A 14,063-nucleotide genomic window follows, 5' to 3' on the forward strand; every position below is an offset into this window, starting at 1 on the left:
GCATAGCGTTACTATGTAGGTTTACCTACCAGCCTAACTGAACAAGTGTTTGCCTTCAGTGTTAAGACAGCAGCCAAGGCTCTGCTACAGGCCCTGATGGACGAACACCAACGTTGAGCTTCAATCCTCACCGAGAGCTCAACCAAAAGAAAAGGTAATGCAACATGTTGTGTTAATGTAGTTGTTCCACCTCATCCCAACTGTTAAGTTGTATAATTATTCTTTTTATGCTGAAAAAAAGAGGAGCAGAGGAGAGAGAGAGAAGAGAGAAAGAGAGAGAGAGAGAGAGATTCACTCCTCAACGCCCACCCTGCAGCCTTTTGCTGCATGTCATTCCCCCACCTTTAATGTCTTCATCTGTCCTGTGGAAATAAAGGCCTAAAATGTTCCAAAAAGCATCTTAAACTAAATTTTTTTAAATAAAAATTGGCCCTACATTATTCATTGGCTCTGTAAGACCAACAATTGTGATTACTTGTGTATGTGTTCTTAAACAATTCAAGGCCTAAGCAATTATTCAGCAGTTAAGTAGATGTATTTAAGTTAAAAGAAATTTTAAAAAGATGCCATTGACAAATGTCAAGCAAAACAGTGTAAACATACAGACAACTCTATGAATCTCTCAATACAACCATTATTCTTACAAACAATACTGTGACAACACTGCAAGAGTGAGTTTTACTAAAAAAAAAAAAATCACTTTATTAATCAAGCAGGTTTTCTGTTTAAGAATGGAATGATATGAAAGATCTTAAGTTGAGTCTGTCTCCTTTGGAGATGAAAAATTAAAGGCAAAATGAATAAAAGCAGATATTTTAAAAACTCAAAATGAGTTGAAAGTGCTCAGTCCCAGTCCAGCTTTGTTGTGGACGTACGGGAAAGAAGGCCTGGCTCAGACTGCTCCAGGTCTGGGCAAAAGCCAACTGCAGACCGGGTTTTAATTTTTTGCCAAATCATCATTGGCAACACATTAGGTGGGCACTGCTTTAAAAAAAATAATGCGCCAACCTTCTACAGTAGAGATCAAAAAGAAACATCAGCAGCATCCTCAAACTCCAATTACTCAACAATACAATGCGTGTTGTTCCTTCCTATTATTTTGAATAGACGTAGCAAAGCTTGATTGGAGTAGGAGAGTTGGGCAAAGTGGTCAGCACAGGCAGTCCTTGATGTGTGGAGTGGTTTCAGCAGTTGTGCTATAGCTTGATGGTGCCAGTCGGCAAGCTACTATTACACAGTCTGTAGTAGCGAAGGTCATTCACCAGCCTCTGCACGCTTTGAGTGAACGAAGGCAAGTCCTTAAAAAAAGAAAAAAGTTAAACAGTAATCAAATAGCTAAACTTTTAAATACCAGTGTAGTCTTGATTTGTTTTATTTCCATACACCATGTTGGTGGAGAAATCAAAGCCGCCTTGCCACATCATATATGTAACAGTTAACTCTGTCTAATGCAACATACCTGCCAACAGCCTGCAAAATACATTGCCATGGTTGCCCATTAGGTGGAGAATAAGTTCGCAGGTCAATGCATGTGTTAGCTTTGAAGCAAGAAGCAGTGGCAGCAAAACATGTACTGTCCTGTTAGCAGTGTCTGGTACACTGTCCTGTGACTCCCAGACACTGTCCTGTGACTCCATGGTTGTCCCAGGACAGTCAGAAACTGTCCTGTACATTGTCACAGTACAGTGACACGGACAGTCATGGAGTTACAGGACAGTGTCTGGGAGTCAAAGGACAGTGTCTTGGAGTCAAAGGACAGTGTCTGTCCCGGGACAGTCATGGAGTCACAGGACAATGTGTGGAATAGAGCCCGACCAAAATGTTGGGCGGCCAATATTAGGCATTTCCCGATCTCTCAGTAAATAATGGCCAATTAAAAAAATAAAAATAATAATAATGTCATGCATACCCGTTCAAGTTTGAAGTTGCGTGCGAGAACAGCTCGTTGGCTGGTGTCCACACCCTGGCAGCCATTGAGGAACTCTGGCATAAATGCAGAGTAGAAGGCATCAAAGTCCACACAGGCCATATTGTAAATAGCAAGGGTGATTTCCTCCTGAAGAAGATCGTGACTTTTGTGGAGAAGGACTTGCAGCAGAACGTTGATGAAGTGGAAGAGCATCGAGGTCCGGAAAAGCTTCTAAAGCACAATAAAAACAAAATTATGACAATGGAGTCTATACATTGGTTATAAGTCCTCAATGAAGCTTCCAATCAAAGTGTGAATGAGGGGACACATGTCTTAATTACAAGTGTACAAGGACATTTGAGAATATAATAAAATTTGAGTGCCAATATGTGTTCTCTATCCTTCTGATATTAACTAGATTACATTTTTCAAAACGAGATGCACTGGTCAAAATAAAATAAAAGGAGACATTTTTTAAATCAAACAAGTTTTACTGGTTACAAATGTAAAGTAAATGTAAGACCTCATAACAAAGGACATCTGATAATGAAAAATTGACCCTTGATGACAATCTGCAGAATGAAATTCAGTATTGGATAGTGAGTGAACAACTCCACTCCATGTCATGCTCTGCCTCTAAAAACAATGATATTGACATACAAGCTCAACTTACTCTGTGATACAACTTGTGCTTGCTGTTAAGTAACTCCAAATAGAAGATATTCTGCTTGAAGATGTGGATGTCAGGCTGCAAGAAAGACTGTCCAAAAGCCTGGAAAAAACATTTCAGCACTAGTCAGGAAATCAAGTGGAGATAGATTTAACAATAACTGTGTCCATTATCTGTAGCAAAATTAGCTAATCAAATCCATTGTATATGAAAGCTTAAAAAAAAAAAAAATCCTAGATTTTCTTCTTATATTAAAAATGTATGATGATGATGACGATGATGATGATGTGACTTCAGCCACGTGCATAAACATACCTGCATAGCAGCTGTGAACTGGGCCTCATTTTCCATGGTATCTTCAGCAGCTCCTCTTTGAACACTTGTTAAGACTGACGTTTTAAAGAAGTACCTCCAGTTTTGGTGAAGTATTTGGTATAGCAACTCAAACATCTCAGCCTTGACATCTGGGGAAGACCTCTATCAAAGACAAGAGAAGACAAGAGTGTCTTGACTCCACAGACCAAATAATAATTACATTATTTTTGTAATATTGGTTTTCCACATTGTTCATATTTAACTGTAGGTACATTTTGTATGATTTCCATAGGATTTCCGCACGGAAAGTTTAGGTGCTAGCATTCTTATCAATGCAGAAGCAAACAAAATCAAAGTCCAGAATAAATATCAACACAAGACCGTTCAACACCAACTGACCTCTGCCACAACTGGGTAAACCTGCTCCATGCACAGAGAGAGGATGCTGGGTAGGAAGGGCTTGAAAGCTTGACCAGGCTCTTGCACCACCACCTGCAGGATTTTCAGGAACTTCTGTACCACTCTACACCCTGCACTGCCCTCTTGCAAAATACTGACTGCCAGCTGTTCCCTGGAGCACATAAAAGTGACATTACATGAATTAGTTTTCAAAGCAATACCAGTATTTTCAGCGTATGCCCCATGCCATTTGAACATTTATCCATCTTGACAGGGTGTCATACTACTGGGACTACAACTAGTAAAAGTTCCTAGTGTTATTGTTTTACCTGGTGAACATGCTGAGGAAAGTGTGAATGATCTGTCCTGTAAAGGCAACACCCATCTGGACACGCAACGCCTGAAACAGCGTCAAGAAGAAGGCCAACATCTCGTCTGTCACATCTGTGAAAGAGAAGGGACAATTAACAAAGCTAGACTTTGTGACAAAGTTTTTTTTTTTTTTTTTATCTGAACAGAGAATGATTTTGTACTGAACTTGAGACATAGAACTCTTAAAGTTACATCCTAATATTTTCTTTTACATAAACAGGATTTAAAATTTAAGTAAGTGTTGACATACACGTTAAAAAAAAATAATAATGATGAAAGCCTGGTCTATAGTAAAGTAGTCTGGTGCAATGAAGTACATTGCCGGAATATAGCCTGAAATCCCTGACATGCCCCTTCCCTTCTGCTATCTGTGTGTTACTCTTCTCAAAATCCTTTCTGTGGATGAGAGAGACACAGACCTGGCTGCTGAATAAACACCGGGAAAAGGCTGAGGGACACTTGGACAGATTCCTGAAGACTCTGGTAACAGATCTGACGTGATTTGGTGGATTCCCCAGAAATGCTGTCCACTACGTCTCTAAGCACAGGCAGGGTCTGCTGTATCACCGCTTTCACTGGAGTAGAAAAACACAATTACAGCAAAATAAAGATTAAAAACATGTGAAAACGGCTAGCAGTAAAAAAAAAAACAGACCAACCGTAACAAAACAAAGAAAGAAATACTGACTGTTATTCAGATCGGGTTGCCGTGGAGTAATGTTTACTGTCCCTCTTATTCCCTTATATTCACGAGCGAGTGCTGCCAGTAGGCTTGCATGGTTGCTGGAGCGGGTTTGCCACTGCTGCTCACTCTCTGGTAAATTTGGCCACGGCAGTAGCAGCATGTTGGACAAAGCCCTACACACCAACATGTGAGCCTGTATGCATAAAAAAAAAAAAGTTTCCAATCATCCATCTTACAAACCATGGAAGTTATATAAAGGTACACATACTTTGGTACTTTTCATAACTGAATAGATCCATTAAATAAACAACTCTTAACATATTATATGCAAAACAAAAACCTGTACCTCTTGGGGAAGTCTGCGGGTCTGATTTTCTGCAGTAATGAGGTTAAAGATGTTCCTAACAGCTGGCAGAGTGACCAAGAACACAGGCCTCACTGTAGAGGTGATGGAAACCATCAGATGACATGCTGAGAGCAGCAACTTCTCAGGTACCTGGAAATAAAGACAGAAAAAGTGTTGAAAGGAGAACCATTTGTTGACCACACTCTCCATTCCGTTTCTCTTTTCACTATCTCCACCCAACCTTAAACATCTTTCTTCCTGGGTTTTAGAAAACTACTTGCTTGTATTTTGCTGAATAAATCATATTTACGCATGCGTATAAGGCAAGGTACCTTCGCTGTGATGAGTGGGCTACTGGCATCTATTGTCGATGTGATGAGGTTCACGAACTGGCTCTGGTTTTGACTGTGGACCTCACTGTAGAACTGTGCAAGCCAATGAGAGTAGGCTTGCAAAGCAGCAAGGGCCTGTGCATGTCTGTAAAACAAACAAACACACACACACACACACACACAAACTCAATAAAACATACTTGCTTCTTCTTTATACAGCGTATAAAGAAGAACCTAATTTACTGTGTTTTACTTGTAATCTGCACCCAAGCATAACTTTAAATTTAGCCCTGCACACTATTGGAAAACTGAAATACTGCAATACAGTTGTGTTCAAAATAATAGCAGTCCAACATCACTAACCTCATAAATCATATTTTTTTTGTAGAAGTGATATTTCTAAATGGCAAATAATTTACCATTAAGGTGTTGTAGAGTCATAGAAAACCAACAGACCCAACAATCATGACATGCATGTTGCTCATTCTGTGTAATTGAATCTGTAATTGAAAGGGGCGTGTTCAAAATAATAGTGTTGTGTTCAATTAGTGAGGTAGTTAATTCTGTGAAAAAACAAGTGCCAATTATGGCCCATATTTAAGGAAGAAAGGAAATAAATGCTTTCCATGCTGGTCATACTGCATTTCACACTGAAATACTCAGCAAATTGGGTCAATCCAGACATTGCTCTGAGAAACAGTGGACTTTGATTAAAAAGTTGATTGGAGAGGGGAAAATAATAAGGAAGTGCAGAAAATGATAGGATGCTAAGCCAAAATGATTTCAAATGCTTTGAAATGGCATCCAAAGCATGAACGATGTGGGGAAAAAACAGTCAACTACCATTCGAATAGATCAAAGAATAGCCAAAATGGCAAAGGCTCAACCAATGATCAACTCCAGGAAAATCAAAGAAGACTTAAAGTTACCTGTGAGTACTGTTACAATCAAAAGAAGTCTATGTAAAACTAAGCTATCAGCTAGAACCCCTACAAAGTCCCATTGTTGAAAAAAAGACATGTACTGAATAGGTTGAAATTTGCAAAAGGACACATTAACTGGCCAAAGGAGAAATGGCACAACATTCTGTAGACTGATGAGAGCAAAATCTTCTTTTTGGGTCTAGGGGCCACAGACAGTTTGTGGGATGTTTCTCATATTGTGGTGTTGGGCTTATTTATTGCATACTGGATGGATCAGTTTCAATACATCAAAATACTTGAAGACATTATTTTTAATGACGGCTTGGAGGCAGATATGTCTCGTTTATGTCAAATGGCTGTTGCCTCGACTCCTCTTCTTGGGGCGCTTCCTTGACACAAATATCCTAAGACGTGAGGAGGGGAATTGAGAAGAGGAAGCAAGGATGCACAAACTGGGAAATGGGAAAGGCCTATTGACTACTGTAGCTTCACTACCCATCAAAAAGCCTGTGCATCACCGCGTCAGCTGCCGCTTACAGTCCTTTTCTACATACAGAGAGCCTCTCTTCCCATAACAATCCTGGTCATACTAACGTTACATCACATACACATGTTGCCCCCATGGCTACGTGTCTTAAAAGGCAAAGGGTAGGCAGGTGATCATGTAAAATGTTAAAAGTTTACTTTTCTATCAAGCAAAAAAGTTTTAGTGTGAACATAGCAACGTCCTGCAAATGTGACTATGGCGCATGCGCACATCGCGATGTAGACAATGAAACAAAACATTGCGCAGCCCTAGTTAAAATGAATCAAAGATTTATCTGGAGTCAGTTAGGTCAAGTCAATTCTAGAAATAAAACTGTTCTGGAGCTTCATTATTTAAACTAGTAGGTCTGATAGGTATGAAGATGACATAACTAAGCTATAAAGAAGAGGTCACTATACCAATGCCAACAGCATTGCTGATGCTTGGAAAACACGGTGGTTAAGTGTAATCACACCAACACTGCTCACACACTCTGTTCCCTTATTATTTTGCAAGGGACCCCGCCAAAAGCATTTGATAACAGAACAATGTAGTCTTGTTAACTGAGATGTAACAGACTTTTACAAACAATTGTGCTCATAAACAAATAGTTTGACGCCCATGTTAGGGTTGAGTTTTGCTTTAAACATGTGATACTCACACGTCAATGAGGTCTGGCTTGAGCACAGAAGGCACAGCAGTCTCCAGGTCATAAAGGCTGGTCTGAGAGCCGTAACAAGTCACTTCAACCAACCTTTAAAAATAAAGTTAACATGGTTAGTGATATTTTGCTCTCTAAATGGAGCAACAGTCAACAGAAAATCAACCACCACAATTTATTATTACTAAGTGCACACCACATAGTATCATCTGAAAAACACTGAACACATTTTAACACTAAACTATTTAATTAGAGCACCAAAAGAGAAACCAACCGACTTAAGAGCGAGTTGGGATTCAGTAAACTATTAGAAACATAAAAATATAGAGCACTGACCTCTCCACCACTACCAGGGCGTCATTGAAACGTGCAGCAAAAACTTCCCCAATGAAATGCTCAGCCAAGCGTCCGACAGCTTGAAGTAGAGAGCTAAGGTCCCTGAGAGAACAGTGAAGTCGACGGCAATCATTCTCTGCAGAGATATTAAGCCTCCGATCTGAAAAAAGGACACCATGATAGGTCATCACAACATGTTACTGTATATTGAATTAGCATCACTCAACATGATTGTAGCTGAAAAAACATACTTGTGCCATTCGTGACAATAAACTGCTGCAAACCCAGGTATACGTCCAAATTATCTTGGAGGACTGGAAACTGGAGAGAAAAAAGGAATAAGGAGGTCGTCACTAACTGTGACATATCACTATATATTTCCTTATATGTAACATCTATAGCCATGTGAAAATGATTTAGTTTCCTTTGAATATTTTAAATTTTCTTTTTAATGTATACTATATACATACAAACACGCAACATGCACAATCAAAAGACAAACAAGAAGAAGAAGAATGCAGTATCATAACCTCTGAACCCAAGACAATCTTTTGGAAGAACTAGTTCAAAACAGAAACCAATTTTTATATATATATATATATATATATATATATATATCTGAGAAATAAATTTCAGTTTTTATGAACAATTGAGATATAAATGGAAGTATGATTGCATGCATTCAATTGATACAGCAGTTAAATAAACATTGCAATATGCCTGATTTGTGTTCTCGTTGGATTTGTTTAAAACTAAACCAAGACTAACTTTATTACCAAAAGACAAACGGTTACCTCAACTAAGATCTAAAAAAAGAGGTTTTGATTGTGTTACATTCTTATAAAATGTTGCAAGGTATTAGTGCTATGATAGGGCATCTGAACTGTCTCTTGTTAAAACAAAAGTCAAACACATGACTCTCATATGTGAAATGTGAATATAATTTCTGTAAAATGTCATTCCCATTCTGCCGCAGCACTGTTAATGTTATATTCAGATGTAAGAAATCATTTAAACTGACTAAAAAGCAATGTTAAAAATTTTACTATTGGTTAAAAACATTTTAACTGAAATTTGACCTTCACCTTGTACATAAACATTAACTAGAAAGATAGCATGAATTATTAAGTATCACTGTTATGGGTACTTGCAGTTTAATATAACATACTTTACAATAATCTTGATAAGTGGTTAAACTATTGACTATGGTGAATGAATGATGAATATGTTTGGGGTGACCTGATGCACAATTTGAACGCACACATGGCAGCCAATCAAGGCCAACTGGTCTAGTATAATCTTCGTGAGTTAGTATTACTTAAATGCACAAATGTTTAGTTTTAAGGTTCTAGATAGAAAGAAATCAAAATCTTTAGCAAAATAAATTCAATACAGGAATTTATTTTATAATATAATTATTACTTTAGGTAGCCCATCTGTAAAGTCAAACAAGAAATTCTACAAAAGGGAGGGAAAAAGATCAATAAAGAATTCTCAAAGAAGGCTGGCTTGCCCAGGGGCCGGTCAGCTCAGCTGGGTCTTCCCCCTGTTGAGTCCTGTCTATCCTACCTTCACCAGCACCCTGTCCCTTCTCCCCTTTCTACTTGCTTGCCTACGCACAAGAGGAGGGGAGGGGCTGCTCCTCACAAAACACATTCAGACAGAGGTGACTGTTTTGGTGGCCACAGGAGAGAAATATATTGCATGCTCGCTGGACAACACGGGCGACTTTTTTTTACAGAAAGCCACTGTCTTTTCTAAGAAAGTCCCCAGTTTTGTCGTTTGTTGCTTTTGGGAAAAAAGACACTAAGGGGGTCTGAAAAGTTGCTAAATCTAGCAACAAAGTCACTAAGTTGAAAACACTGTTCATGGAGACAGACCCTTTGTGCACAAAGGAGACGGTCTGTGTGTGTGTGTCAGTGAAGTGACAGAGAGACAGAAGAGAGCAGGGAAAGGAAATCCAGCTGAACAAATGCGTGTTTTAAACACGGATAACAAAGAAATGAATACGCAATGTACGGCGGCTGGTGTTGATTGTGTGGCGCACCACCACAAATCTCTCGTGAGTGTGTTTTTTTTGGAACACTTGCATCGGTATTGAAGAAAATCTACTCTTGAAACTGACTTGCACCAGCTGGAATTTTCAAATGGTAATATCAAAGTCCACTTAGAGATGCATTAAAACCTTACAAAATGTCAAGGTAACATCAACTATGATCTCTTACCAAAGTAGAGAATGCATGGGATGGGAGCAGCTCCATCACCTTGGCTACCACCTCCAGACTCTGACGCAGGTACCTTTGCCACTCCGTCTGTTGCTACAGTTACCAAATGAAGGAGAATATTCAGACTTTGAAGTAGGCCTTTGTAATGTGTGGTGTTATGCAAATAATATAATAAACTTTACAGTTTTAGGTAAAAAGGTTAAACTGACAGGCTGTGAAATTGGGGTAAATTGTTCTTACATCATCATCCAGAGTCTCATCATCCAGCTCTTCTAACTGGGCCTGATTGTATCTGAACTGTATGCGATTCAGAACTTCCCTTAGTAGAAGAACTAAGGCATCTTTGTACCTATTCAACCATACAAAAATATGTTAGGCACATTTAAAACAAAAGAAACAACAAATGAATGACATCAGGCATTTTATACAATTGATTGCCTGTGTTTTTATAAGGTTGCATTCATTCAAGTGTAAAAAGGTACATTTTTGAGCAACTTACCTATTTAGAACACTTTCTCTGTCAGCAAGTCTGCTTTTGATTTTGGTGGTTAGAAAATCCAAAAAGACACTCCATATATCCAAACAGGCAAAGTAACCTTCATGGGTAGGCTGTTTAAAACCAACGACAAACAGGTTTTGTGATCAGTCAGTACTCATACTTTGAAGGAAACCTGTAGAATTCAAATCATGTGCTGCATATGCATATGATTGCTTGACACAATTCTCATTACCTGGTTGAAGGTGAACTTGAAAAGCAGGCCAAGAAACTCTACTATTGGAAACTGAGGACTGGACTCAATCCGCCTCAAGTGGACACTGACAAACAGGCGCAGAAAATCTGTGAACTTTTCCAAGTAACTGCAAGATGAAGGAGAAAACATTAACCAAACAAAACAGCACAAACATTGTGTATATCTTGTAAGTTATCTTATATAGTCAATGCTTGTCAATAATAATAATAATAATAATAATAATAATGATTTCTTAATCCAAGACTGGGGACCCACATTGTCAAAGAATGTTTCTCAGCCCTAGTATCCATCTTGACATTGGATAGTGACAATGCGAGTTGTGTATCTATCTGCACATACAAGACCACTCATAAAATATCAAACTTGATTGATAATGAACCCCCAAAAAGAGGTGATGAAATTAAGTCAAATGACATGTGTGGGACGGCAACATATATGTATAAATTCTAACGGGACCAAAGAGATATAAGATCATTCAAGCTAGTGTCAAGTCAAATGAAAAATAGACCAACAGTGTTTAAAAGTTACAAGTTTTAAAGTTACTTATAATGGTGCAGTTTTAAAACATAGGTAGAAAGAATATGATCATGTGACTGAGCTGAGGTACATGGCTGTATAGAGAACAGCAGTGATGAAAACAAAAGGCATTTGAGAGATTCTAAGAAAAACCACATTGCAACTTCTAACTGCAAATTAGCTTGGAGTACAAGAAAAATAAATATGACCAACTGCATATCTCATGGTGAAGTTGTAATGGTAGTATATGCTCTAGTCTGCAAACACAGACATATGCACAAATATTGGTGTCAACGAATAGACTGAGCCAAACCTCTCATCAAGTTCCTGTAGGCGACTCTTGACAGTATGGGCGTTATTCTCTCGTGTCAGCTTCTGCAGGAGAAAGAAGGTCTGCTGGAACATGCGCAGCAGGTACTCCTCAAAATCCATTGGCACACAGTTTTTTGACACAAGCTCGTTGACACAGGTCATGGCAAGTACACCAAGCCGGGCACGATCCACCTTGTTGCCCTCACTCTGTTGTCCATTTCGCCCTCCTCCATTCGATGTTGGTAGCAGTATCCCAGGATTAAGCTGACCATTAGAAGAGGAGGAGTTTGAGGAAATGAAGCACCCTGTCTTGGCCTTTGTCCGAAGATCACAACCAAAACGTGCAAAATGGAAAATAGATGCCAGCAGGGTGGGTGTGATGCTTGTAGACAGAGGGATCCAGCTGAACAGGTGAGCCAAACACTCCAAAACAAGACAACAGAGCTGCTGACTCTCATTGTCCAATGCTGCCATGGGCTGGCAAAGCAGCTTTGAGTACTGGCTGTCCTGAAACAAACTGCCTAGCAATTCCACTGATTGAAGAAACAAAAAAACAATCTTGTTAACACACAAGAACAAACTGAAATACACACAAGCAACAACTACTTGTTAAAGGTGTAATTAAAGGTCAATTCACTCACCACTTTCCCCTGAAGTGGGTGAGGGAGGCGGGGTGGAGGCTATGACACTGTGCTTGTCCCAATAAGTCTCCAGAATATCTGCAAAACAAGAAGTGACAATAACCTAATTATCTACATAAACTGAAGGTAAGGGTTCAAATTTTGAGCAGATGTTATCTTAAGTCCCATTTGGGCTTTAAAAACCACATGGAAACTGAATTTTACAAGTCAGATTTAACCTCATAAGCTGGTTGTAACATAGGTGTTTTTATATCCAATTCAAACTGCAATTCTGCAGATGTAGCTCAGTCTAAAAAATTGGATGGATTTTAGACATTCCTGAAATGCAACACAAAACACTAACTTTGCATAGAGATAGCACGGTTTTCTGACTCCGCAGACTTCAGCAGTTGCTGTTATATACACCCATGTGTATGCATTAACCATTAGTTCAGCACCATGACTATATTGTGCTATAGAATAAACAGCAAGAGAATATTCTCTTTGCCCAACATGTTCTTATGTTTCTATACTTAACAATTAACCTACCAGCAAATGGAAATTGAACTGTGACACAAATAGGAAATGTATTTACATTCAGAAATCAAGGTGCACAAAGTATTAAAAGGTTGTTGTCACCTGTCAACAGTCCAAGCACTGTCGGTACCTGCTCCAGCAGCAGTTTACGCAGCTCATCTTTCCTGGCGACACTTAGGTCTTCTCGAGGACAAGCAAGTTCCTCTGATGTGGTTTTTAACATCATCAAGCCCAATGGAGCCAGAGCTGGGGACTGGATCAACTACAGTTCAAAAACAGATTGACAAACAAAAGCTCTATTAATAAAAGAAAAAGTACTGCATTTTGCACACAGACCACAAAAGGGGAGAGGTGTGTTTGAATGCAAAAATGTGTTAACTACTTTTACTTTACTTAGTAACTTCAACATTACTTTGTATCTATGTATACACTACACATGTCCTACCAGCAGCAATTCTACTCTTAGGATGCTTCAGGCCAAGGTTATTATAGTTTTGCATTTTTTATAAGTTTTTTTTTTAATCTTATTTTGACTTTTTCTTCAAATTCTGTTAAGTTTTAAAAGTAGGTTTGCTAGCTTATTTTATTTTTTGAAAATGCTTAGTTTTAGTAATATTGGTTATTTGTCAAGGCCAATATTACACAAGTATTGTGTTCTAATAACTTAACAGCATACAATTTTAGAAATGTGAATTCACAATGTATTAAACAATAACATTGGTACATAAATGTCGATATGGTCACAAATATGTAAACAGTCTACACAAGACGTTGCCATTAGGGCAAATGTATAAGTGATGCATGCCAGGAAAAAAACCTAAATAGACGGACTAAAGAAAACATACAAAAACAGGTGTTTTGATCTTTGGTTCAAGTGAAGTGGTGAATGTTTTGAAGTCAAATCGACTTACACAATTGTGTAGACATTCCAGTATCAATACACATATTAACCCACACCTTTTCCCGCTTGTGGGGTTTCTGTGTACGTACTAACCAGCAACTATCAAGTCGCTGGTGAAAGCACTCATGTAGTGTTTTCTGTCCTACAGTTGTCTCAGTCATGCTGCCTGGCCCTGTACCCATGTCCATGCCCTGTAACGTCACCAGGGTTTAGCTTTGGTTTAGGGGGAGGGGGGCTTGGCATTCTCCTTAAACTTGTTAAGGAAAGCTAGGTGAACCTCGTTGTGCACGCTCAAATTTACTTTGCAACACACTACTTCTACAAATGTTGAGTTGGTGTCAACTTTTAGCCGCAGGTCCACTTTATTTTTGTAGACGATCTGTAATCTGAACAAATTTAGTCTACGAAGTGTCATTATTAGACACATAACATGTATGCTGTTAACAAATAAGCAATTACAATATCTCTATTTCAAAAATAATGAAAGGTTTCCATAAGACGTAGTAGTGTTGGGTCAATCTTGAACAACTGTTTGATCAGCTGAGAGCCAGGCATTTCCCATCATGCCCCGGGTCTTGCAGTCAGTTGAAAGCAATTGAGGCGCCTGGCTCTTAAAACTACAGCCGCCTTGATCTGGAGAGGTTATCATTTGGCGTTTTTCCACTGCTGGTAACAGCTTGCCTCGGCTCGCCTCGGCCCGCCTCGGCTCGCCTCGGCCCATTATAC

General features: G+C 38.9%; 1 protein-coding gene across 1 annotated transcript in view; it reads right to left on the reverse strand.

Moving 5' to 3' along the window:
- Positions 1 to 686: 686 nt before the first annotated feature.
- The window catches only part of xpo6 (exportin 6), a 16,924-nt gene continuing 3,547 nt past the window's right edge, over positions 687 to 14,063 (reverse strand). Inside the window, exons 5-24 of the mRNA XM_034893573.1 lie at positions 12,539 to 12,698; positions 11,921 to 11,998; positions 11,281 to 11,812; positions 10,431 to 10,557; positions 10,199 to 10,308; positions 9,940 to 10,048; positions 9,700 to 9,792; positions 7,726 to 7,795; positions 7,475 to 7,634; positions 7,139 to 7,231; positions 5,029 to 5,173; positions 4,697 to 4,846; positions 4,354 to 4,543; positions 4,085 to 4,240; positions 3,623 to 3,737; positions 3,294 to 3,465; positions 2,895 to 3,056; positions 2,583 to 2,681; positions 1,910 to 2,140; positions 687 to 1,298 (exon numbers count right to left, since the gene is read on the reverse strand). Of these exons, the coding sequence (XP_034749464.1) occupies positions 1,197 to 1,298; positions 1,910 to 2,140; positions 2,583 to 2,681; positions 2,895 to 3,056; positions 3,294 to 3,465; positions 3,623 to 3,737; positions 4,085 to 4,240; positions 4,354 to 4,543; positions 4,697 to 4,846; positions 5,029 to 5,173; positions 7,139 to 7,231; positions 7,475 to 7,634; positions 7,726 to 7,795; positions 9,700 to 9,792; positions 9,940 to 10,048; positions 10,199 to 10,308; positions 10,431 to 10,557; positions 11,281 to 11,812; positions 11,921 to 11,998; positions 12,539 to 12,698 (3,054 nt within the window). The 3' untranslated portion in view covers positions 687 to 1,196. The remainder of the gene's footprint in view (positions 1,299 to 1,909; positions 2,141 to 2,582; positions 2,682 to 2,894; positions 3,057 to 3,293; positions 3,466 to 3,622; positions 3,738 to 4,084; positions 4,241 to 4,353; positions 4,544 to 4,696; positions 4,847 to 5,028; positions 5,174 to 7,138; positions 7,232 to 7,474; positions 7,635 to 7,725; positions 7,796 to 9,699; positions 9,793 to 9,939; positions 10,049 to 10,198; positions 10,309 to 10,430; positions 10,558 to 11,280; positions 11,813 to 11,920; positions 11,999 to 12,538; positions 12,699 to 14,063) is intronic.

This window comes from Etheostoma cragini, chromosome 15, assembly GCF_013103735.1.
Source record: "Etheostoma cragini isolate CJK2018 chromosome 15, CSU_Ecrag_1.0, whole genome shotgun sequence".
Lineage (NCBI taxonomy): Eukaryota > Metazoa > Chordata > Actinopteri > Perciformes > Percidae > Etheostoma > Etheostoma cragini.